At 41.9% G+C, this 24,264-nt stretch overlaps 1 protein-coding gene across 3 annotated transcripts in view; it reads left to right on the top strand.

The window, feature by feature from the left end:
* Positions 1–21,959, top strand: part of SH2D3C (SH2 domain containing 3C) — a 71,088-nt gene extending 49,129 nt beyond the window's left edge. For all 3 annotated transcript variants that reach the window (XM_089668999.1, XM_089668997.1, XM_089668998.1), the window contains 9 exons: positions 601–729; positions 1,751–2,187; positions 3,876–4,000; positions 5,099–5,640; positions 6,990–7,105; positions 9,059–9,230; positions 10,639–10,750; positions 12,937–13,143; positions 17,271–21,959. In XM_089668999.1, coding sequence (XP_089525125.1) covers positions 601–729; positions 1,751–2,187; positions 3,876–4,000; positions 5,099–5,640; positions 6,990–7,105; positions 9,059–9,230; positions 10,639–10,750; positions 12,937–13,143; positions 17,271–17,446 — 2,016 coding nt within the window. In that variant the 3' untranslated portion in view covers positions 17,447–21,959. The remainder of the gene's footprint in view (positions 1–600; positions 730–1,750; positions 2,188–3,875; positions 4,001–5,098; positions 5,641–6,989; positions 7,106–9,058; positions 9,231–10,638; positions 10,751–12,936; positions 13,144–17,270) is intronic.
* Positions 21,960–24,264: the final 2,305 nt, after the last annotated feature.

Genomic DNA, 24,264 nt, shown 5'->3' with positions numbered 1-24,264 from the left:
GGGGTTAAAATGTTCTGGATTATGTATAAAGCTGGAAAGGGGGGGGGGGGGGTGGCATGATGAATATATAGATATGTGGATGTACACCGCAAGGAAGTTTTTCCCTTGTTAGACATTAGACAGAGTATATGTGACATTGCTGGAGGTATCTATGTCAATATGTTAGTATCAAGGCCCGATGTGCATTTTTCCATTTCTCTGACAACACATGTTCCTAAGAATACAGAAACAACCAGGAATATTTTATACTGAATTTGCTGCTACAGAGCAATAGTTAAATAATAAATATAGAAGATGGATTGATCAGTCTAGAAGTTAGAGGAAATGAGGTGGGAAAATGGTCTTTGGTGATTTTTCAGGACTTATTGAAGGGTCAGTCCACCGTTTTCAGTTTTGGATGAATGTTGAGAGTGTAGAATTACTCACTGGATATGTATATTTTTTGGTAACTTACATTGTGCTTGGAGTTACTTATGCCGACGGCCATTGTGTGTGGGTAGGGGGTGTGAAATGCTTGTAAAGTTTGAAGTATCTCAGAGCAATCATTATTCAAATCAAAGAGGAATTTTAATGTACATATTTGTTTTTTCTAACCAACAGTTCTCAAAGGAAAAGTACATTTTGGATACTCCACCTGAGAAGCTGCACAAAGAGCTGGAGGAGGAATTAAAACTCAACAGCTCAGACTTGCGCAGCCATGCCTGGTATCATGGTCGCATACCTCGAGAGGTGAGTGGTGTACCCAAAGATGTTAGAGAAAGAAATAAGATATACCTGTGCTCAAATCCGAATAGCTTATTTATATATACCCCAACAGGTGCTGAAGGGCTGTTAATACAAAAAAATTCTGAATCAACCCTGTGCACACTACTATTTCCCTTCTAGCAAACTTTGCATAAAAACAGGGATTTTTTGTTCACATACATTACAATACATGTTTAAGCTGGCCAACTGCATCACAGTAATCCCTCTCTGGTCAGTCCCTACTCTACTCTGCAAAATGCAAATTCACTAGTGGATATAGTGCCATTATGGAGCAAATGGACACAGGTTGTAGGAGAGCTACAGGTTCAGGTCTGGTCACTGACCCGCAATGCAATAGAAATAAGATATACATGTGCTCAAGTCCCAATAACTTATACTGTACATACAGCATATGTTGTATAACTCATCAGGGGTTAAAGGGGTGTGACTACAAGTTAACACTAAAAAATCTGATTAGTCCCTCTGCATACTGCTATGCATCCTTTCTAGCAAACTTTGCACAAAAACAGGGCTTCTTTTGTTCGCATCATTTCTGAGACAGCAGCAGAGGCCATTTGCTTACGCTGAGGTCAATCATAGTCAGTGAGCCATTGAAGAGAGAGAGAGAGAGGGCGGCGCCAAGTCACAGCTCTGTGTATGAATGGACACGCAAAGCAGTGGCTGGGGAGCAAGCCTGCTAGGGTGCCTCCATAGCAAATTGCATTTCATATCACTTCATAGCTGGCCAACTGTTGAACTGGATGGATTTGTGTCTTTTTTCAACCAGATTATCAAGGTAACTGGGTCAAATTAATCTCTCTCTCTGGCCAATCCCTTCCATTCCATGCAAAATGCAGATGATCCAATGTATATAGTGCCAGTATGGCACAAATACACACAAGCTGTAGGAAATCTACAGGTTTCAGGTCAAAGACATGAGAACTGTTGCAGCATGACTTCATACAGTGTAGAAAGTTCATGAGTACACATTTCTCTATTGCCACAGGTGTCAGAGAGTTTGGTCCAGAGAAATGGGGACTTCCTCATCAGAGACTCACTGACCAGTCTGGGTGACTATGTCCTGACCTGTCGATGGAAAAACGAGCCGCTACATTTCAAGATCAACAAAGTGATGGTGAAGACCAGCGACAGCTACACGCGGATACAATACCTGTTTGAGCAGGAAAGCTTTGACAACATCCCTGCCCTGGTGCGCTCCTATGTGGGCAGTCGGAAAACTGTGTCAGATCAGAGCGGGGCACTCATCTACTGCCCAATCAACCGCACATTCCCACTGCGATACCTAGAGGCCAGCTATGGGCTGTCACCCAGCCGGCAGGGGTCACACAGCCCACAGAAAGGACATATGAAGAGAAGAAGCATTACCATGACCGATGGGCTCACTGCAGACAAGATTACTAAGGCCAATGGGTGCCCAAACAGGTACAAACAGAAATTCAGTACAAAAACGTTTAGTAGCCACATGTATTTCTACTGCTTCAGTAAATGCGGTAGGCTTATGTAATTCCCAGTCCTTCAGCAATCTCAGAACTTCCTGAAAGCCCTCAGAAACAGCTTCTCAAGATAAAGAGCAGTTTTCATCAGTCAGGCAAAAAAAGGATGCACAACACAAGCCACAGGCATCCATATTGTGCTGGTATCTCCAAATAGTTTTTATTGATGTCTCAATCCCCACTTTCCCTCACTTTCTGTTTCACTGTCTCTAGGACAGAAAGTGAACGGGAAACCGCCAATGGAGATTTCGGCAACATTAAAACCTGACAGGTTCTACCACCACTGGCTTTTATTGCTACTGTATCTATGCTGGAGAGATTATCCCTCACTTTATATTTAAGTGACCGCCATCACTGGGATCAGAAAATATGGGAATCTTCCTTAATGACAGCAGAGGTTCCAATCCTTTCCAAAACAAAGTTCTGAAAGGTGTTCTACATAAAACCTACTGAACAATCATGGCAGCAAATATGATTTTAAAAGAATACTTAAAGTATAACTAAAGGCAAAACTTTTTTTTAGTTTTGGATAGAGTGAAGATACGTTAGAACCCCTGTCAGTTTTGATTGCAGTCTGTTTCCCCATTAGGGAGATTCACCCTCTCTATTTGTTTGGCTTACCATTATCATTGAAAGTGAAAGAAAACCCCAAATTGTTGGTTGTCCCCAGAAAAATAATAGAGGGAAAATTATCCAATGGGGACACTAGTTCTGGTGACCTGGGGGTCCCCAAGTAATTCCCTTAATTTGCAGTAATTCCCTCTCACTTCTTGTTTTGGCTCTGGGACAGGAACTGAAGGTAAATCTCCTTAATGGAACACAGATGGCAAAAAATAAACCTTACAGGGATTATAACCCTCCGTTACGCTATCCAAAATGCCTATAGTTCTACGTTAATCATAGTTTGTGATTAAGAGCACTTTTCTACAAAGCACAGAGGTTTGAGTCCTGGTTGCTGCTTTTTCTTGTAGCTGTTTGGTTGGTGAAAGTGGAAGGGTTTAGTCTTGTACTGGATGAGTCCCTTTTTGCTGTACTGCTACTGATATGTTTGTGAGTACTGCCTACTGAGATTGAATGGTCAGCCAGTTTTGCTGTCTTTATCTCATTGGGGAGATATCCTTCACTTCCTGGTTCAAAGACACCACAGGAAGTGAGAAGACCTCTAGTGTCAGAGGAAATCCCAACACAGATGTTTCATTTGCAAGATGTCTCATCTATTCATTATACATTGACAACTGTTAAATGTTGGATTTCCTATTACTGTCTGTCCTAGTGATAATGGTCACTACGACCCATAGAGAGTGAATCTCAGAAGAGGTGACACCTAATGCAATAAAAACCTAACGGGTTATAAAACTTCTACACTCTACCCAAAACTAAAAAAAAAAGTTTTGGCTTTAGATATACTTTAATTAAGGCAAGGAAAAGATGTGTCTAAATGGTAAGAACTGAAATTGATTAGTGACCAGAAATAGATACAATTCAAGTAACAAGTTTCCAGGGCCAAATCTCCAGAACTGTGGGCTGTGCAGGCGATATGAATCCAATCATACTTATAGTGTTGTAAGTAAGGAATTGATGACGTAATTCATAACATTTGTTCTATTTTTCTCTTAGCACATCCTCTCCACATCACAGAGATATCATCAGGAGCTGTGCAGTCAGTGTGGACCAAATCCAGGATTTGCACTCCCCAATGTCCCCCATTTCTGAAACCCCTGGATCCCCAGCCTATAGTACAGGTAGGAAAAAAGGCTGGTAAGGGAAGATGGCAGGACAAAGCCCAGGCAAATAGCCCTTTAGACTTTTTGGGTAATAAACAAAAAAATAATCATTGCTTACTAACAGCAATCTTTTGCAATTGTCAAAAAATTCCAATATGATCAGATCACTTCACTGACTTGGTTATTTACCGTGCAGATATTCTGAAGTCTATACATCCAGAATATCACATCATTAAAACAGATCATTTTACTGTTTTAGTGCATTCCTATGTGTATATGATGCTTCTCTACTATCACATTACATAGGGTTAAAGCATATAGTACCTCATGACAGCTAATATGAATTCAGCATTTAAGATGAGAATATTTAAAGCTGATTTCTGATTGGTTACCTTGGGTTATTGCACACAATTTTTGCGCTATTGTTATTCAGTAATACTGATTGTATTTAATGTGCTTGCTCGCACCTAAAGGACAACTCTGAGCGACAGTTCAGAGTCTGCTGGGGCCGTTGACAACAGATTCAAGATTGTGGCACCCAGCAACAGTCCCAGGATCTTTGGACGTCTACAAACAGCTTTTTAAATTAAATAACATATTTAAAATACATGAAATGTAAATCTTATGGGATGATTGTTGCTGAAATCAGCTGTCTGGTGACAGGGTCTCTTTTAAAGAATCAGTCCACCTAACTGACATATCAGTTTTTGATGAATACCAAAGCAGTAAACCACTTTTCAGTTCATTATATTTCTTGGAGGATGCAGTACTGATACCTCTGAGGTCCCAGGTCTACATGCCTATTGCAGCCATTTTGAGGGGCTTCCATTTTCACAGTTTGTTATTTAATTTATTTTATATTATGGAGAATGCAACAGATGTTGTGGGCAGGAATATCCAAAAAGTACCAGGAACTATGGCAGGGAAGTCTTATTGCTTTCCAGAAATTGAAAGCAATCAGCTGGTGCCCCAGTTTACCAGATATTTACCAGAACGGTTATTCATTTGGCGTTAGTTACTAAGTTTTTTTCTTGACAATATGTGTAGACATTTATTCATACATTTTCTTCCTATACTATACAGTTTGTATTAAGTTCTTTTTTTTTATGTATGCAGTTGTCCGGGTGAAGCCCCAAGGAGCTCCAGTAGTAAATAATGTGACACCTGGCTCTCCTGTGCTGAGACGGTCCAGTGAACCCTACGTCTGCCCAGCAAACAACAAAGCTGCTTTAAACATGGCTGAAAACAACCATTCCTCACCAAGTCATGGGTACCCTCAAATCTCTCCTTCCCCCTCTATAAACAGTTATAGTGACCCGGACAATGCGCATTACTGCCAGCTTCGCCCAGCTTCCCCAACACACGATACCCCCAGCAAAACCCTTCCACCCAAGAGCTATGTTGAGAGGTTAAAAGTGGACGAGGGTGCCCGCGCAGGGGTGAACCGTGGGGTGGAGGACCCTGATAAGGACAAACTGTGCTTTACTATCCCTACTGTAGAGGCCAAATCTTTTTTCAACCCATCGAGCTTCAAGTCCACACTGATCCCCCCAGACAACAAGCCCCTGGAGATGTGTATACTAAAGAAGGTCAAGGAGCTCTTCTCTGAAGTTGATGCCAAAACCATTGCCAAACATATCACCAAAACAGACTGTGAGGTAAGAGTGATGCAAGGAACATATACTGAATACTGATATTATAAGCCACTTCATTACGTACACCTATTTAATTGCTTGGTAACACAAAGTGCTAATCAGCCAATCACATGGCAGCAACTCAATGCATTTAGGCATCAGCACGTGGTGTAGACGACTTGCTGAAGTTCAAACCAAGCATCAGTATGGGGAAGAAAGGGGATTTAAGTGACTTTGAACATTGCATGGTTGTTGGTGCTAGATGGGCTGTTCTGAGTATTTCAAAAACTGCTGATCTATTGGGATTTTCACATAAAAGAATTACAGTTCCATAATACCTTTAAATTTAGAGTGTGCCCCCCCCCCAGAGCTCATTATGCTAGAATTCCTATACAAATATGTACTTCAGAATTCAGTATATTGGCATTTTTCTCTTGTGGTGATGCCTGGGCCTGGCAATACGTGACACAGGTCCCAAGGTCTGTGAAATTGTGGAGGGGATGAAACTTTACTTCCTATACCTAGAATATGGTTTTCTCAGCAGGAAATTCTCGGGGAATACACGTCCCCAAAGGTATGACGTGGTCCATTATGTTGTTTGCTATGCAGTTTTGGCTTAGCTTGTATTACTTGAGAACTTAAAATTGTGGGCTTGCTTCTTGCCTAGCAGTTCAATAATGTGTCTTCTTGTTCTTCTATTTCAATTCTCTTCACTGGTCATATCTGACTAGCTGCAAACTATGCACACTCAGTATAGATGAGGTTTATCTCAGCTGTTGTTGAGCATAGAGGCTGACTGATTGCAGTGAATTTCAGTGTGAATCTACTAATCTAAAATAAGGTGCAGCATGCACATAACAAAGTAAAAGTTTGAATGAAGATTTACAATAAAGGAAGCCTGTACTCAGAGAAATACAGAGCCTAAGGTGAACATCGTGGTAATAGCTCATTTTATCTGATTGCTGAAATAACACAATTGTCTCCCTTTAAAAATGTTTGGTTCGAATAATAATTGTTTTTCATTAAAACCAGCTTATGAGCCATAGTTAGGGGGCCTTTAAGCTAGAGCGGAGTTCTTTTTTTACATATATAAAATATTAATCAAAGTGGCATCATGGCTTCAGGCTGACTGATCTTTGTTCCAGTCCTAAATAAAGGTTAACGCTAATGAAGTCTCAAAGTGCTACGATATTTATATCCGCTGCAATGATGTCACCATGACATCACCTTATTCTCTTGGCAGTACAGCCAGATTAAAATGCCTGCCATTAATGTGTTTATTGTTGTGCCCTCTAGGGATGCTTCCTTCAAGATGAGGCGACAATCTATTTCCAATTAGGAGAGATTAATCTCCATCTTCACATTGCTTTCAGGTTGCCAGGATACTCGGTGTTACCAAGGAGATGCAGAGGATCATGGGAGTCAGCTCAGGCATGGAGCTCCTAACACTGCCGCATGGCCGCCAGCTGCGACTTGACCTTCTGGAAAGGTGTGTGGAGAACAGAGGTAGAGGCTTGTGTCATTGCAAAATGCAGCGTCATACTGGATGCAAATGACAAAACAAAAAGTCACCCCCAATTAAACAGAACAGGCCATGGGTCCTGGCACAACATGACTAATACCGGTGAACTGTTGGTAATACTGACCTCCCTCCCCTGCACTCAACCACTTCTCCGTTCATTCTTCAAAAGCATCTCCTTCCCCCCTCCTCTTTACAAAATGTCACTTTTTTTGGGGGGGTGAGGGAGCAGGTACCTGGTTTTGACAGGTACCTGCTCCCACTTCTGCTCTGGTTTTGACAGGTACCAGCTCCCACTTCCGCTCTGGTTTTGACAGGTACCAGCGTCTCCTTCTTCCCTCCTCTTTACGAAATGTCACTTTTTTTTTTGGGGGGGGGGGGGTGAGGGAGCAGGTACCTGGTTTTGACAGGTACCAGCTCCCACTTCCACTCTGGTTTTGACAGGTACCAGCGTCTCCTTCCCCCCTCCTCTTTACGAAATGTCACTTTTTTTTGGGGGGGGGGGTGAGGGAGCAGGTACCTGGTTTTGACAGGTACCAGCTCCCACTTCTGCTCTGGTTTTGACAGGTAACAGCTCCCATTTCCACTCTGGTTTTGACAGGAATCTGCTCCCACTTCCACTCTGACCACCTAGGCGATCCTAGTGGAAGTTCTCCTCCCCCCTCCTTCTTGCAGTCTTCTGGGACACATCACTGGTCCCAGAAGACTGCAGGATCATTCACAAAGCACAGGGCAGCTCGCACATGCACAGTGGGAACCCAGCTGTGAAGCTGTCACAGCCGGGTGACCATAATTGAATGCCGGGGACAGGACACTGATGGAAAGAATGGCTCGGTGAGCACATTGCTGGATCCTTGGACAGATGTGTGTCTATTTATTAAAAGTCAGCAGCTACAGTTTTTGACTGGAGCTCCTCTTTAAGGAGAAATAGCTGGTACATATGAGGATGATGGAGCTTTTTGACTGTTTTTTCCAATGATGTAACTTTTGGTGCCTGAGCAGCCAACAGCCAAGCCATGGTCACATGGGGTAAGGAGGGAGTCCTTAGCCCTGTGTAAGCTCCCACAGATTGACTTGATGTCCACATGGGGCTCTTTGGAGGTGAAAGGGATATGTAGGGGATGATACTGTATATCATACAGTGGAACAAATCTGGCACATAGGGGCTTTAACTACATACACAGCAATTATATCTTTATCATTTACCAGATTGGATCTGGATCACTTTCAGGGCACAAAGATGAGACACATACAGATAAATAAAGATAGAGAGAAAGCCGGAGAGCCTATTTAATGAATGCAAAAATAAACTAGATTCTCCCAGAAAACTTGCTTAATTCTTCTCTGTGGACTATAGAATACCTCACCCCTATGTTACGGTCATGGGAAGATGTTCTTTAAAATAAAACATTTTTGGCTAGAGATATACTTTAATGTGAAACTGTGCTTTCTCCATCCATATCAATATTCAGATGGAAACAACGTGACACCCCTTTCCAACATGGTCCATGGAGACCATGATGGTGGACTCTCCCAGTTACACAGTGAGGTTGCACAATCAAATTGTAGGGTGTGTGGTGAGCTGAATTTTTTAAACATTACCATACAGACCGAGACCAGTGATATTGCATGTATTCCCATGGTCACCAATCAGGGGGGAAGAACTGATTACATGGGAAGGATTTTTTTGGACAGTCACTGTCGTTCCCCTGAGATAAATACAGAGCTGGAGAGATGCACACAGGGTATAAACATATACATGACTGTCCGTATTTATACCAGAATCCTGTGCAGCCATTGGATTTTTTGATCATCAAATGTTTTGTAGTTTATAATCCAAACCCTAACCATGATTCCACCCAATGGTTACAGGTAGCTCACTTGTATGACAGATGGTTGTAACCTATCTGCATTGCTCTACAGATTTCACACCATGTCTATCATGATCGCTGTGGACATCCTGGGCTGCACAGGAAGTACGGAGGAGAGAGCTGCTCTGCTTCATAAGACCATACAACTGGCAGCTGAACTGAAAGGCACTCTGGGAAATATGTACAGTTTTGCGGCTGTAATGAACGCCTTGGAAATGTCACAGGTATAGAGAACATGAACTTACAAGAATAAAAAACACACCTCATCAGGTTTTCATACTTTTGCTTACAGTTTTGTGATGGATGCCATTTTACAATGTATCAACAAATAGCGTACAAGAAAAATAAACTCCATTTTCATGGAACTAGATTTGCAGCCAGGTAGACGTTGTACCAACAACCACTAATTTCATAATCTTACCTCCACTTTCCTGTTACAGAAGTTGTGCAGGATGTCTAAATATGACACAAAAGTTATACGTATTGCACACATTAATCAGCACTCAGTAACAGAGCTGGTTGGATGCACTACTCCCCTTCTCTGCATTATTAGCCTCTGTTAGGACACTTGTGCTGAGGGGTGTGCCTGTTACCTAGCTCTGCCAGGACAAAGCACTGCAGTATGAGGCTTGGACGCACTATTTCATTGAAAATAAATCATATTTTAAAGCATTTTAAGGAAAAAAACAAACAAATAATAACATGGAGTATACCTGGTTATAAAAAGCATAACTACAGGCAAACAGCTGAACTACTTAATGCGAAGTGCTTTGCCCGCTAGATTAATTTTAATTCTGTTCAGGCAGCTTTGTGATTTTGGCAACCCTTACCAGACAATGCATACAGGTCCTGGGCCTTTTCATAAATCAATTGCAGGTGAGCAATGCACTGGCCTGAGACCTACCCCAGGCTGTGATTGGACAATCAAGGAGCAGCAGCACATCGATGAGGTGACTACTCTGCTCTTTAAGCTGGGTAGCCACTGTGCATTGTAATAGAGCACTGATTTTCCTGAAGTGAGTAATAAACACCCAGGCAGCAAAAATATATATTTTTCTTGTAGAGTGGAGGCTGGCTAAAAACCATCAGCTTTTTTTTTTGCTATGTTTGCTTTTTCCTCATTTGTTATCTGGATGACAAATACATTACTGAAGTTCTATGATTATGTCACAAGTCCCACAGGCTTGCAATATAGGTGCCTAGGACTGCCCTGGGCTTTTAAGGAGCCCGGCAGTGTCTATACCTCACTATCCAAAACTTACAAAATAGTTTTGGCTGGAGTTGGACTTTCACCCTAAATAATGTCTTATTATGTAAAGTAAATAATAGATTTCTCCCATCTCTTACATCAGATCATGTCAAGTTGTGTTTTCTTTCTTCTTAGTCAGAGCTGACAGATAGCCGTATTTTGCTATCTTTAATCATGGGAGAGCTGGAGCAGGGCCAGGATATAATGTGGCTCTTTTCATTTGGTGTCCCATTTTTAAACTGGTGAGGGAGGGAGGCTGTCCACACATAATGAGGCCTCCTGCCTGCTCTATTATTGCCTGGAAGGAAATGATGCTATAACACAGCCAGATTAATGTATCTTCTACAGGCAGCATTATAAAGTGTTTGCTTCTCGCTCTACAGATCTCAAGACTGGAACAGACATGGGTTACCCTGAGACAGAGGCACACAGAAGGGGCCATCTTGTATGAGAAGAAACTCAAACCATTTCTCAAGAGCATGAATGAGGGCAATGGTAATTACATAGTCATCTTGGTCCAAGCCCCCACATACTGTACGACCACATTTAAAGCTGAGCTCCAGCCAAAGTGTTTTACTAAACAAAGGGATTAGTAATTGTCCACAGCTAGTCTTTTGATGTAGGCACCCTGCCAGATAGCAAAGACAGGTCCTGGGTCGCCAGTGCAGTTGTAAACAGAAACCAATCAGCTACTCCCTTTCTCCCATATCACAGTGGGAGAAAGACAGTAAGCTCTAAGAACAATTCTAATTTAGGAATTCTGACCAACAGAGCTGTGAAAAGTTCAGGTATCTTTAGATATTCTAGCTCAAACCTCAGTTTCAGCAGCAAGGCGGCTTCATTTAAGTCATAAAAGGTTCCATATTGCCAGGAAGAGGATTTATCTGAAAGTGATACTAAAGGCTGGGTTTTTTACATAATATAACAAAAGATGTTATACTTACCTACTTTGTGCAATATCCAAAGGATATTGCACAGAGCAGTCCCATAGCTCTTTTTCTGGGGTACTCCACTGGCGCTATCTGCTCCTCCTCTTCTGAATGTGCCCCTATAGCAAGCTTTGTGCTATGAGGGCACACATGCGGGCACACTTCCAAGTCAGACTGTGTGCATCCATAGACACACACAGTGCAGATCAGGATCGCCCCCTCACTCTCTGCTCACTGGATCTTACTGACAGCAGCAGGAGCCAATGACTCCTGCTGCCATCAAAACCTCTAATGAATGGGCACAGTCATAGGTAAATGTTTAAATGGGGGCTGGGGTTTAAATGGGGGCTGGGGGGAGCTGCTATTGAAAGGTATTTTTTTTACCTTAATGCAGAGAATGCGTTAAGGTAAAAAAACATTTTAACTTTAGAACCACATTAGTGGTTCAGTGATGTCGTCATATCTTTGCTTTACAAATGTGTTGTGTGCTATGCTGACTTTGGGACACTTAAGCCAAAGGAAGTAAGATATACCTGTTCTCGAATCCAAATAGCTTATACATATCTATAACCCATCAGGTGCTAAAAGGGTGTGACCACATGTCAACACAAAAAATTCTAAATACACCGTTTCTAGCAAACTTTGCACAAACACGGGCATTTGTTAAGTTCACATACATTGCAATACATGTTTAAGCTAATTGCATCAAAGTAATCCCTCTCTGGCCAGTCCCTACACTGCACTGCAAAATGCAAATGCTCCAGTGGATATAGTGCCAGTATGTAGGAGAGCTACAGGCTCAAGTCTGGTCACTGATCTGCACTGCAGTAGAAATAGGATGTACCTCTATGTAAATCCTATTAGCTTACATATTACATACATATACAGTATATAATCCTTCAGGTGCTAAAGGGGTGTGACCACATGTTAACAATAACATTTTGTGAATGGACCCTCTACATACTGCTACACACCTTTTCCAACAGTCTTTGCACACAACAGGGATTTTTAGTTCACATACATTGCAGTACATATTTAAAGCTGGCTAACTGCGTAAATGTAATCCCTCTCTGGCCAGTCCCTATTCTTCTCTGCAAAATGCAAATGCTCCATTGGGTATAGAGCCTTCCTATTTTGTTACTTGAAGTAATTTACATGGAAATTTCTCTTTACAGCATCACAGACAATAGAAACCTGATAGAAAGTTCTGACTCTTTCCTATTCTATCCAAACCTGAAAAAAAGGTTTAGGCTGGAGTATTAAAACCAACAAAGAGAAACATATCAAATTATGGTGAGGTTGCCTAAGGAACAAAAAAAACCTACAAAAATACAGAGAACGATACATTTGCTTTTAAAAAATAAAAGTTATCATCGCTTCTACTCCACATCTAAAAAGCTTGGGGTTTAACCCTTATTTCAAGATAACGAGCAAAGGCATGCCGATACATCAATGCTGTAGTGTCCACTATGAAAGAGATATGTAATGTCTGTGCTCCAGAATGTCTTTGTACATAAGGGAATTTTTGAATAAGCCACTTGTTTTACCTACACCCTCCCTTCCAGTGGTGTGGACATTGTTTTTGAAAATCCACAGCATATTAACATTGAGATCATCAAGATGAGTCATTCTGCAATTGTTTTTATAGAGAAATGACTTGTGTACTTATAATAATGAGAAGTATGAAAACTATGTTTGGATCTTTGAGATTCCCATCTTACCATAGTTACAAGAATTTTGGATTTATTGCAGAGAGCCTCCCACTGAGCAATACAACCTTCCCGCACATCATCCCTCTCATCACTCTTCTGGAGCGAGATGGCCCTCTGCTAGATGGAGGAGAACCCTGGGATAACATTGACAGTGGTGTAGAAGTGGTGATGGCTCACCTGGAAGCAGCCAGGATGGTGGCACATCATGGAGGCCTGTACCGGACCAATGCTGAGATGAGGCTACAGGGTAAGCCAGCATAGGTGCAATTTTCTGAAACTTAGCTAGTTGTACCTGGAGGGGTTCAATGTTCTCCATGCACTGTAGTAAGCCAAGAAGGTCCCAACATCTTGTTGCAATGATTAGAACCTTGTTCGTAATGTTCTACGTTGGAATATCACGGTATAATAATACGTTTCACTTAACTCTATTGATTTTAATGCTAAAACCAAAGATTGGAACATTTTGAGGTGTTTTCAGGTTCTACACATCACAGAATATTTACACTTACCAATAGCAGAAAAAGCCTAATTTAATTAATAGAAAAACACATTCAAGGGCGGTGTAGGAGTAGTAGACTAGTAGGAGAAACTCCAGTGGAGACATCTTACTGCTGGAGTTCCCAATATATATGAGAGAGCAGTGGGTTATGCAATTTACTAGTATCCACACAAGACATCATTTGTAGGCCAAGATATATCTACTCAGATATGAAATGGCTGTGATGGAAGATTCAGTTACCTGTGGACCACTTTAGCTCTAGTATCACTGTTCCTGTTGTCTCCTTTTCTCCTAAATATATGAAAGGTCATTACTGCCCCACAATGCTTATTAATGTGATATCCAATAGCATGGATTGGCTTCTGTAGATGAAACCTGCAGTGAACAGGAAGTCTTGGGTATCCCAGTCTGTCCATGTACAAACAGGTTAAAGCAGGCCATAGACAGTTTGATTCTCTGCTGATAAAATCAAAAAGTAAAACCACCAAGCTACCAACAAATTTATGTATCTACGTGTAAATCTAACACCAAATCATATAATACAAATATATATCAATACACATACATATCTTGTTGCCACTATTCACTGTTATGTGTTCCCACACAAAGAACCATATAAACAATAAAAAAGTGGAGCTCAACTGAAAATACTATATCATATACAGTCAAGTCCATAAATATTGGGACATCAACACAATTCTAACATTTTTGGCTCTATACACCACCACAATGGATTTGAAATAAAACAAACAAGATTTGCTTTAACTGCAGACTGTCAGCTTTAATTTGAGGGTATTTACATCCAAATTAGGTGAATGGTGTAGGAATGACAACAGTTTGCATATGTGCCTCCCACTTGTTAAGGGACCAAAAATAATGGGACAATTGGCTTCTCAGCTGTTCCATGGCCAGGTGTGTGTTATTCCCTCATCCCAATTACAATGAGCAGAGAAAAGGTCCAGAGTTCATTTCAAGTGTGCTATTTGCATTTGGAATCTGTTGCTGTCAACCCTCAAGATGAGATCCAAAGAGCTGTCACTATCAGTGAAGCAAGCCATCATTAGGCTGAAAAAACAAAACAAACCCATCAGAGAGATAGCAAAAACATTAGGCGTGGCCAAAACAACTGTTTGGAACATTCTTAAAAAGAAGGAACGCACCGGTGAGCTCAGCAACACCAAAAGACCTGGAAGACCACGGAAAACAACTGTGGTGGACGACCGAAGAATTCTTTCCCTGGTGAAGAAAACACCCTTCACAACAGTTGGCCAGATCAAGAGCACTCTCCAGGAGGTAGGTGTATGTGTGTCAAAGTCAACAATCAAGAGAAGACTTCACCAGAGTGAATATAGAGGGTTCACCACAAGATGTAAACCATTGGTGAGCCTCAAAAACAGGAAGGCCAGATTAGAGTTTGCCAAACGACATCTAAAAAAGCCTTCACAGTTCTGGAACAACATCCTATGGACAGATGAGACCAAGATCAACTTGTACCAGAGTGATGGGAAGAGAAGAGTATGGAGAAGGAAAGGAACTGCTCATGATCCTAAGCATACCACCTCATCAGTGAAGCATGGTGGTGGTAGTGTCATGGCGTGGGCATGCATGGCTGCCAATGGAACTGGTTCTGTTGTATTTATTGATGATGTGACTGCTGACAAAAGCAGCAGGAGGAATTCTGAAGTGTTTCGGGCAATATTATCTGCTCATATTCAGCCAAATGCTTCAGAACTCATTGGATGCCGTTTCACAGTGCAGATGGACAATGACCCAAAGCATACTGCAAAAGCAACCAAAGAGTTTTTTAAGGGAAAGAACTGGAATGTTATGCAATGGCCAAGTCAATCACCTGACCTGAATCCGATTGAGCATGCATTTCACTTGCTGAAGACAAAACTGAAGGGAAAATGCCCCAAGAACAAGCAGGAACTGAAGACAGTTGCAGTAGAGGCCTGGCAGAGCATCACCAGGGATGAAACCCAGCGTCTGGTGATGTCTATGTGTTCCAGACTTCAGGCTGTAATTGACTGCAAAGGATTTGCAACCAAGTATTAAAAAGTGAAAGTTTGATTTATGATTATTATTCTGTCCCATTACTTTTGGTCCCTTAACAAGTGGGAGGCACATATGCAAACTGTTGTAATTCCTACACTGTTGACCTGATTTGGATTTAAATACCCTCAAATTAAAGCTGACAGTCTGCAGTTAAAGCACATCTTGTTAGTTTCATTTCAAATCCATTGTGGTGGTGTATAGAGCCAAAAATGTTAGAATTGTGTCGATGTCCCAATATTTATGGACCTGACTGTATAAGTGAATGTCTTCTGAAAAAAATATACCATTTTTTCATCCAAAAAAAGTACTATATATAATCCCAAACACATAGATAAAGTGCAAAACCATGTTATAGTAAGTAATAAGTCTCTGTGACAACCAAAAGTCCAGATAGATGTCTTCTGAATATTATTATAACTCCACCAAAATATATGTTACCCCACACACAAGTGCAAAATGTTCCACCACTGTGCACCATCACCTGTCTCCAGTGACTCTTACCTCCAAAGTATAACCCACCACACGGTGAAAGTCACAATGCACCTTCCACTTTGTTGAATCACCATTTACCATATCAAGGCAGGCTAAATGTACCCAAGTTCATTGATCGATCAACTTGGGTACAACCAGCCTGTCCGATTTTACATGCGAATATTGCTAGTAACTAATATAGCCGCTAGCAGTAATCATTCTGTTCTCCCAGCAGGGACGGTTCCCCCCCCACTGGGAGAGCACAATGGCTCCATGGGAGGGATCCCCTTATCAACACTGACTGTGGCTGCAGGAAAGAAACTTGCTCCATCTATGGCCAGCTTTAGTCTCCAATCTGAGTTATAAACCAGCCATACAATGTTAGAAATTCGGCCAATTCAGATGAACTGTTCAGTCGATGCAATCACTGATTGGGTATTCTGACAGCCAGCACTAACAACTCTCAGGATACAATAGCCTGGCAGAGGAAATTCGTCCATCCGTGCCATTTGTGTGAATGGAGGAATCTGTTAGATTTCTATTGTTAAGCCTACAGGCCAGCTTTGCTCTACAACACCAACTGATAGCTGAAGTCCTGATTCCTAAATCTAATGGATATCTGTAGCTAATAAGTAGACAATTAATATTTCTACAATGAGGCCTAGGAGGTTTAGGTCTTTCATTTACACCCAGTATTGTGCACTGAACCCTACAAGCACCACCATCCATCTGTCCTAACCATACAACTATTTATATGTACTAGAAAAATTCTGTCCCTCAAACACATTTCATAGGTATCTGACATGTGAGCGTGTCACCTGTCTTCTGTGTCTAGTGATGAGCCATTGAGCTAATGCATCTCTGCAGCTCTCATTAATTACTGATGGTTATCATGCTGACTGCTGTGACACATACATGCATAAAGTCACCATTTATCAAGGCTGCTCTACAGGCTGACTCATGTCTGTATAATCAGCTATGACTTCATACATGGCTGCAGTATATTAAATAGCCTGCCCTCCCAGCCAGCGCAGCATGAATGCACAAGTCCAGCTTCGCCTGGTACAACAATGGTTTATAGGAGGAAGGTCAGAGAGCCACAAAAACCCTCAGAGGTCAATTCCTTCCCAACTCTACTAGTGTTCTAGTTGCAGAAAGTTCCCATCAATGCCTGTCCCATTTGCAGGGGGTCACCAGAACAGGAAGTGAGCAGATATCTCTCCAACATGTACAATCCGACTGAGGTCCCACTCCTTCCTCACTCTACATACAAACAACACTTTTTAGCATATATTTGTCATTTCTGGTGTAGACTGTTGCCTGATTGTGTGTTTTCCACCCCTGAACAGGTTTCCACCCCAGATCGGACCTCCTGGAGGTCTCCAGCACAGAGTTCCAAATGCGAATGCTGTGGGGCAGTCGAGGAGCAGCAGGCAGCCAATCCGAGAGATTTGACAAATTCGATAAAGTCCTCACCGCGCTGTCACACAAACTGGAGCCCTCAGTGCGCTTCAGTGAATTATAACGCAGCACCTGGAGATGGAGACTGAAACGCTGTAACGGAAGGACATCAAAGGGATAAAACATGCCCAAACAATGCATCTCAGAGACTTCTTTGAGGAGAAAAAATAGCACTTTTCATTGGCGTCCGTCGTGGGGGCTGATATTTTGTTGCAGTGCATGCTGGATCTTATCAAATTCCAGAAGAAAAATGGCTGCACTGTATGTATTCATTTAAAGATAATTATATGTGGGTTAGTCCTGACCAATATTTTACATTTTTTTATTATAAATCCAAACATTTGGCCGCTACGGGGGCTCTGGTGTAGACAGGAGGTTAGCCCTGGACAAGTGCAATGTCTCATTGTACATAGCACTGTAATGTCATAGAGTAAAGGCTATGGACAGCAGAGCTTGTGACCGATCATACCGGATTGGAGGTCATCCAATCAGAATGAAAACGCTTAGGTGGAAGGGGGAGGTGCTTGTGGGTGCTGCGGGGTCTATGTATGCGCAATAGAAGTAAGCCTCATTCCTATAAGTCACCACAGACTCCAGAGACCGCACTCAGCATTCCTCTCAACTATCATTTTTGAGGACTAAACTCATTTTGAATGGTTGGTGACTGCCTGACTGTTGTGAAAAAAATGTATCAGGTCATCCTGGGACTTGTAGTTCCACAAGGCCTGGTTGCCCATAAACCGATCAAACTGCCATACCCCTACTAAATGCCAAATATGATACAAAACTGTAGAATCTCTGTATCCCTCCTTATATTCCTGACAGCAGTCAAAATGCACTGTCCCCACCACTACCCCAAAAGAGAAAAAATAAATAAAAGAAGAAAAAAAAATACACTCAAAACAGTGTCAAAACCTAGGTTTATATCGCTCTGTACCAGAGATTTGTTTGAATTGCTTAGCAGCAAGATTAACCGCTTTTTAACAATGGCCATACATGTACAACACTATTTCCATCTGCCAAGAAGGGGAAAAAAATGGGACCCCATACTGTGAATGTACAGACTACTACATCTGGTCTATATGTGTGTGACGGTATAAACATGGATTGGGCGCCATCTAGTAACCATGAAAGGAATGACAAGTACACAGATGAGGCTTGTTCTACACTGGGGTCTTTAAGCGGAGTTCCAGTCCCCATACATTTTTTTTTTATTCCCCCGTAATTATTACAACCTGCAGTTAAATATGAGACTACTGTGAAGTATTATATCATGCTCGTTATGTAAATAATCAAAATTTTCTTACAAAGACCTTGGAAGCAAGCAGGTTCCATGATGGATGTGGGCATCTGAAGCCCGCTACTGTACACTTCCTGGATTAGGTGCTGCCGGCTATCCCAGCATGCACCTCTCGATCTCGCAGTAAGGACACTGCGTGGCGCAAGTTTAGAACATGGGATGCTCGTTGATTCCTTGGATTGATGACTCATCAATCCCAGGTAACAACGTGTGGCTGGAGATGACGTACCTTGCCATGACGAGGTACAACGGAAGTACTTTTAGTATGGCTAAAAAAAGTATGTAAACATCTACAAAAAAAAAAATCCCAAACTATATATGGACAACAATCAGGAAAACTTAGAAAACAACTTTAAAAATAGGGTGGAACTCCACTTTAAAGTAGAATTCTATGTTTAATTTCACTTTAAATAGTTCATAGTTCCCTTCTACAGTTCAATAGTCATTTTCAACTTAAAGCAATGAAATGGACATTTCACAAAGTGTAGCATATGTATAGTAAAATAAATAGACAGATGATGGCAGAGCTTATTGGATATTGTGACACCCATCTATATGCCAGCCAAATATCACAGGGGGGTTTAATGAAACGGTCAGTGAAATGACTTCACTTCTGCTATTGTTTAATGGATGGCTGATGGCACTCCAGTAGGAAAAGAAGAATATATTATATTGTATAGATAGCAGCAGCTAAATCTCATTACTGAACAGTAAGACATAGGACCAGCTATCTATTACTGCAGAGAGCGGCGATGTTCACCTAACCTCCAGCAGCCAATCACATCAGATCTTTCAGCAATATAGTAGAAACAGAAATATAAGATGATTTAGTGGTGAAAACATCATCCAAACATTTTTTTTGGATAGAGTTGGGGATGGTCAGTTTTTTTGTGTCCTGACCGGGGAGATTTACTCATTGTTCACAGGAAAGAAAGCGAAGGGAAATGAAATGTTAGCGTTGTCACAGGTACAGGAACTGAGTGCAATTCAAAGATACCTGTCAAAGGCCAGATTATCACTTATTTGCAGAGATTTCCTTGCACTTCCTTGCTGTGTGTCTAGGATAGGGATTGTGGCAAAATCTCCCAGTAGGGATACAAGCAGCAGTAGGAACCTGACAAATATTCCAACCCATCCCAACTCGATCCAAAAGTTGAAAAAAAAATGTCTGGAGTTCTGCTTTAAACCAGCCAGCATTATTAGATTATAATGGGGACCATGCACATCGGGAAGCCTAAAATATTGACTATTCTTTAAGTCAGGTCCAAAGCTTGTCCTATTCCCAACACATTCCCAATGTAATGGGGAGTGCCTATCAATACGTTGCTAAGGCACCTGAATTGCACTGTAATTGGGTGGGCAAGGAGGGAGGGGGGTTGTCAGTAATTGTGCAAAATATGAGCCCTACATTAGGATCTTCCTTCACAGAAATGTAAAGCTGAACTCCAGAAAGACGCACATTGCAGCTTTATATTCTGGATTGCATTATTAAAAGAAGAAGTTTCTTTTTTTAAATCATACTGACCTAGGTGTTTGCAGCATTGACCCAATGCTGCATCTGTCCTCCGCTGCTTCTAAGACCGCTGATCGCTCAGTTCTTAGCCTTCACTGAGCAGAGAGCCATGACTGTACCAACTCTCTACTCTGCCCCCCAGTGCTCACAGGAACACTGGGCTGTGGAGGGGGTGGAAGTGGCTGGCTCAGGCTCTCAGCAGCTTGCTAAGAGGCTGAGCCAGATGCCAGTCCAGGCATCTGGGTGGAATCCTGACTTTAAAGTTGGGATCTTTCCCCAGCCTGACCATCGGTTGAACACAGGACGCAGCAGTGCAGAACAAACTGCACTTTTGTGATCCAGCTTTGGCTTTACTTCTCCTTCAAATGTATCTTTTAAATGCAACCAGTGTAAGCATCTGAAACACCTACAACCCCTGTACAGTAGAGCTCAGACTGGGAGAGGCAGAGGCATCACATGGACCCAATCATTTGTGCTAACAAGAAACAGGCTAATAGGAGGAGAGGGAAGAATGACACAGAGATGACCCTATCAGTTCCTACTTTTTCTTTTACTGTCCAATCACAGGTTGGGGGAGGGACAAGACCTGTATGTGTTAGTAATAATGTCTCCTGACCTGCCAGACAGGGCTGAGTAAATAGATTGAAATACAAATCCTTTGCCAAGTAAAAAAGCTCCCATATCTGTATATCATTTGTGTATTTAGCAGTGTGCCTGGAGTTCAGCTTTAATGTATTTGCAGACATTGGGGGGAGATTTACTACAACTGGAGCACTCAGAATCTGGTGTAGCTGTGCATGGTAGCCAATCAGCTTCTAACTTCCGTTTGTTCAATCAAGCTTTGGCCATAAAACCTGGAAGCCGATTGGTTTCTATTCAGAAGTGCACCATATTTTGCGCTCTCCAGTTTTAGTAAATCTCTCCTGCAGTATAGTACTTGTTATAACATAATAATGCTGGTTTACCAAAGTACACGTTCACTTTCAGGGTTTTTTTAAAGGAAACCTGTAGTGAGGAATATGGAGGCTGCCATTGCTGACCTCTCACTCTGAAAATACTAGTTCCCTGGCTGTCTTTGTGATCCAATGGATGCAGCACCTCCTAAGTCATTGATTGGAACAGGTATGTAGATTAGGAGTTCTGCTTCATCCCCATCTCCTGGTCTGCACACTTGTCTTGGGTCAGGGGGCCAGCAATAGCAGTCTGTGTAGTTCTCCCAGTGAAGGTTTCCTTATAGGAGGTGGTGGATGTCTTTTAGTGGGGAAGTAGGATTGTAAAAGGACACAAAAGAACATGTTTGCACAAATGTACATAAATATATTGCCAACCACTGTACCATTGAAGGGTCTCAGTTATATGTCGTCCTGAAAGAGCTGTGAAGGTTGTCTTTATTTTACAAGCAAAAGAAGATGATTATATGGACTGCACATAATATCCAGGGACAGAAGTCAGCAATTCGCAGTAGGAGATCCATGTTCAAACATCGAGGTAAAGGAGAGATAAAGGCCCATCTCTAGTTTTTCTCATCTGATTGTCCAGTATGGGCAATACTTCTTCCTAAATCCAACATTCTGAATATAACCTGGATAGAGCTGCAGAATGATGAATGTCAGTTGCTGTATGTGTAGAGTAATGGTGTACATAGAACTCGGCGCTCCTATGTAAATAGTGGTGCACTGTCTGGTTGTACAGTCATTCACACCATCTCATTGTACATAGCCATGTGCTATTCATATCTATGTAAATAAATGTATTGATGTAAAACTCTGTGTGCTTGTACTTCTTATATACTGGACGGTAAGCAGCATTTCTATTAGGATGCTAAAGGAAACCTGTGCTGTATCCTTGAGGGGAAAAGAAAACAGTGTTCACTTGAGCCCCCCCTTCATTGCCCAACAGGATAGCCACTTTACCACCCCTCTGTTCAGCATTTGGGAGTAAAGAGAGGAAGACATGTGTAAGCTCCAAGTTGTAACATAGAGCTTACACAGGGCTGGGGACTCCCCCACCCCCACCCCTATGGGACAGCACTGGGCCAAGCTAACAGAAGTTTTACCCATTCCCTACATGATCCAAAATTAGAAAAAAAAACATGTTTTGGCTTTAAATACGCTTAAAAAAAGGCTGGATTTAGTTGCAAATAGTTATATTCTGTGCATCTAAGAAAGAATCCAGGCCTTTTTTGAAGCAATCCACTGAGCTGGCCAGAACCAACTCTTGAGGGAGTCTATTCCACATTTTCACAGCTCTCACTGTGAAGAAATCTTTCCGTGTTTGGAGATTAAATTTCTTAACTCCAGATGTAAAGAGTGCCCCCTTGTCCTCTGTGATGATCTCAGGGTGAATAGCTCTACACCGAGTTCACTATATGAACCACTGATGTATTTATACATGTTGATCATATCCCCCCTTAATCTCCTCTTCTCAAGAGAGAATAAATTCAGTTCCTCTAATCTTTCCTCATAGCTGAGCTCCTCCATGCCTCGTATCAGTTTGGTTGCCCTTCTCTGTACTTTCTCCAGTTCCCCAATGGTCTTTTTGTGAATTGGTGCCCAAAACTGAACTGCATATTCCAGATGAGGTCTTACTAATGATTAGTACCGGGGTAATATGATATCTCTCTCTCTGGAGTCTATACCTCTTTTAATACAAGAGAGGATTTTGCTCGCATTAGAAACCTCAGCTTGGCATTGCATGCCATTATTATTAAGCTTGTGATCTACCAGAACCCTCAGATCCTTCTCCACCATTGATTCCCCCAGTTGTACCCCCCCCTAGTATGTATGATGCATGCATATTCTTAGCCCCCAAAGGCATAACTTTACATTTATCAACATTAAACCTCATTTGCCACATAGTTGCCCAATTAAACAGTGCATTGAGGTCGGCTTGTAAATTGGAGACATCCTGTAAGGACGTTATTCCACTGCACAGTTTGGTGTCATCTGCAAAGACTGAAATGGGATTTGTAATCCCAGACCCTATATTGCTTATAAATATATTAAAAAGGAGGGACCCAACACTGAACCCTGGGGTACACCACTGACAACAAATAGAGGAACAATGGGGTTGATTTACTAAAGGCAAATACTGTATACTGTGCACTGCAAGTGCAGTTGCTCTAGATCTGAGGGGAAGCTCTGATTTCTATTATTCAATCATGTGTAAGCAAAAATTCAGTTTTTTTTTCCTTGCATGTGATTGGGTATTCTTTGCAAAGTGAAGCTTTACCTCATTTACTAAGCTCTGGAGCAATTCTTGCAGTGCACAATATATGTGCCTTTAGTTAACCCGATTGTTTGATGTTGGAAATCATTTTGAGATCAATCAGAATTCATTGAACTGCAGTCAACCTCCGAATTTGACTTCAGGCAGGTTTTGGATTCTCATAAACAACTATTCAAGGGCGAATACTGTTGTGCATGATGTCAGAAAGTTGTTTGTTTGGAAGCCCTGATCCTGGCCTAACCGCTTCAGACCACTTCCTGTAGCTCTACTGCTACAGGATAGCCGAATTGCACTGGATGACGTATATATACGTGAGCCAGCATTTCTGGGTAGGGGGTGCACACACCAAAAGAACGCTCAATTTGTGTGAAAAAATTATATACATTTAATTTGGGTCCAGCTTTGCATGACAGCGCAATTACCAGTTAAAGTAGTACAGTGTCTAATAGCAAAAAAATGGCCTGGTCATGAAGGGGGTAAAACTGGAGCTGAAGTGGCTTAAGAATCAGCTGGAAACTCTGCAAAGCATCAGCTACCTGGATAGTAGTGTGGACCCTACCTGTCAGGTACTGGCTTGAGCCAGTATAGAGGAGGGTGGTGATATTGGGGGGCAGGCACCAGAGGTGAACAGCTGGGATAATGTTAGAAGGCAGGGTAGAGGGAAGAGCATTAGAAAGGCCAGTTCAGAGTGGGTACACCCCAATAAATATGATTGATTGCAGGATGTTTGGGATATCAGCTCAGGAGTGGCATTTCTGGAGCAAAATACTTCCCTTAGATGCCAGGGGGAGCAATGCCTCCAGTGAGGATGGGGGCAAAGTTACAGGCAAGGATAGACAGA

The sequence above is a fragment of the Staurois parvus genome, unplaced genomic scaffold, assembly GCF_062004578.1.
Source record: "Staurois parvus isolate SC_StPar_1 unplaced genomic scaffold, SC_StPar_1.0 ptg000068l, whole genome shotgun sequence".
In the NCBI taxonomy this organism is placed as follows: Eukaryota; Metazoa; Chordata; class Amphibia; order Anura; family Ranidae; genus Staurois; species Staurois parvus.
Note: the sequence above shows the minus strand (reverse complement) of the source record. Positions and strands in the feature narration are given on the sequence as shown.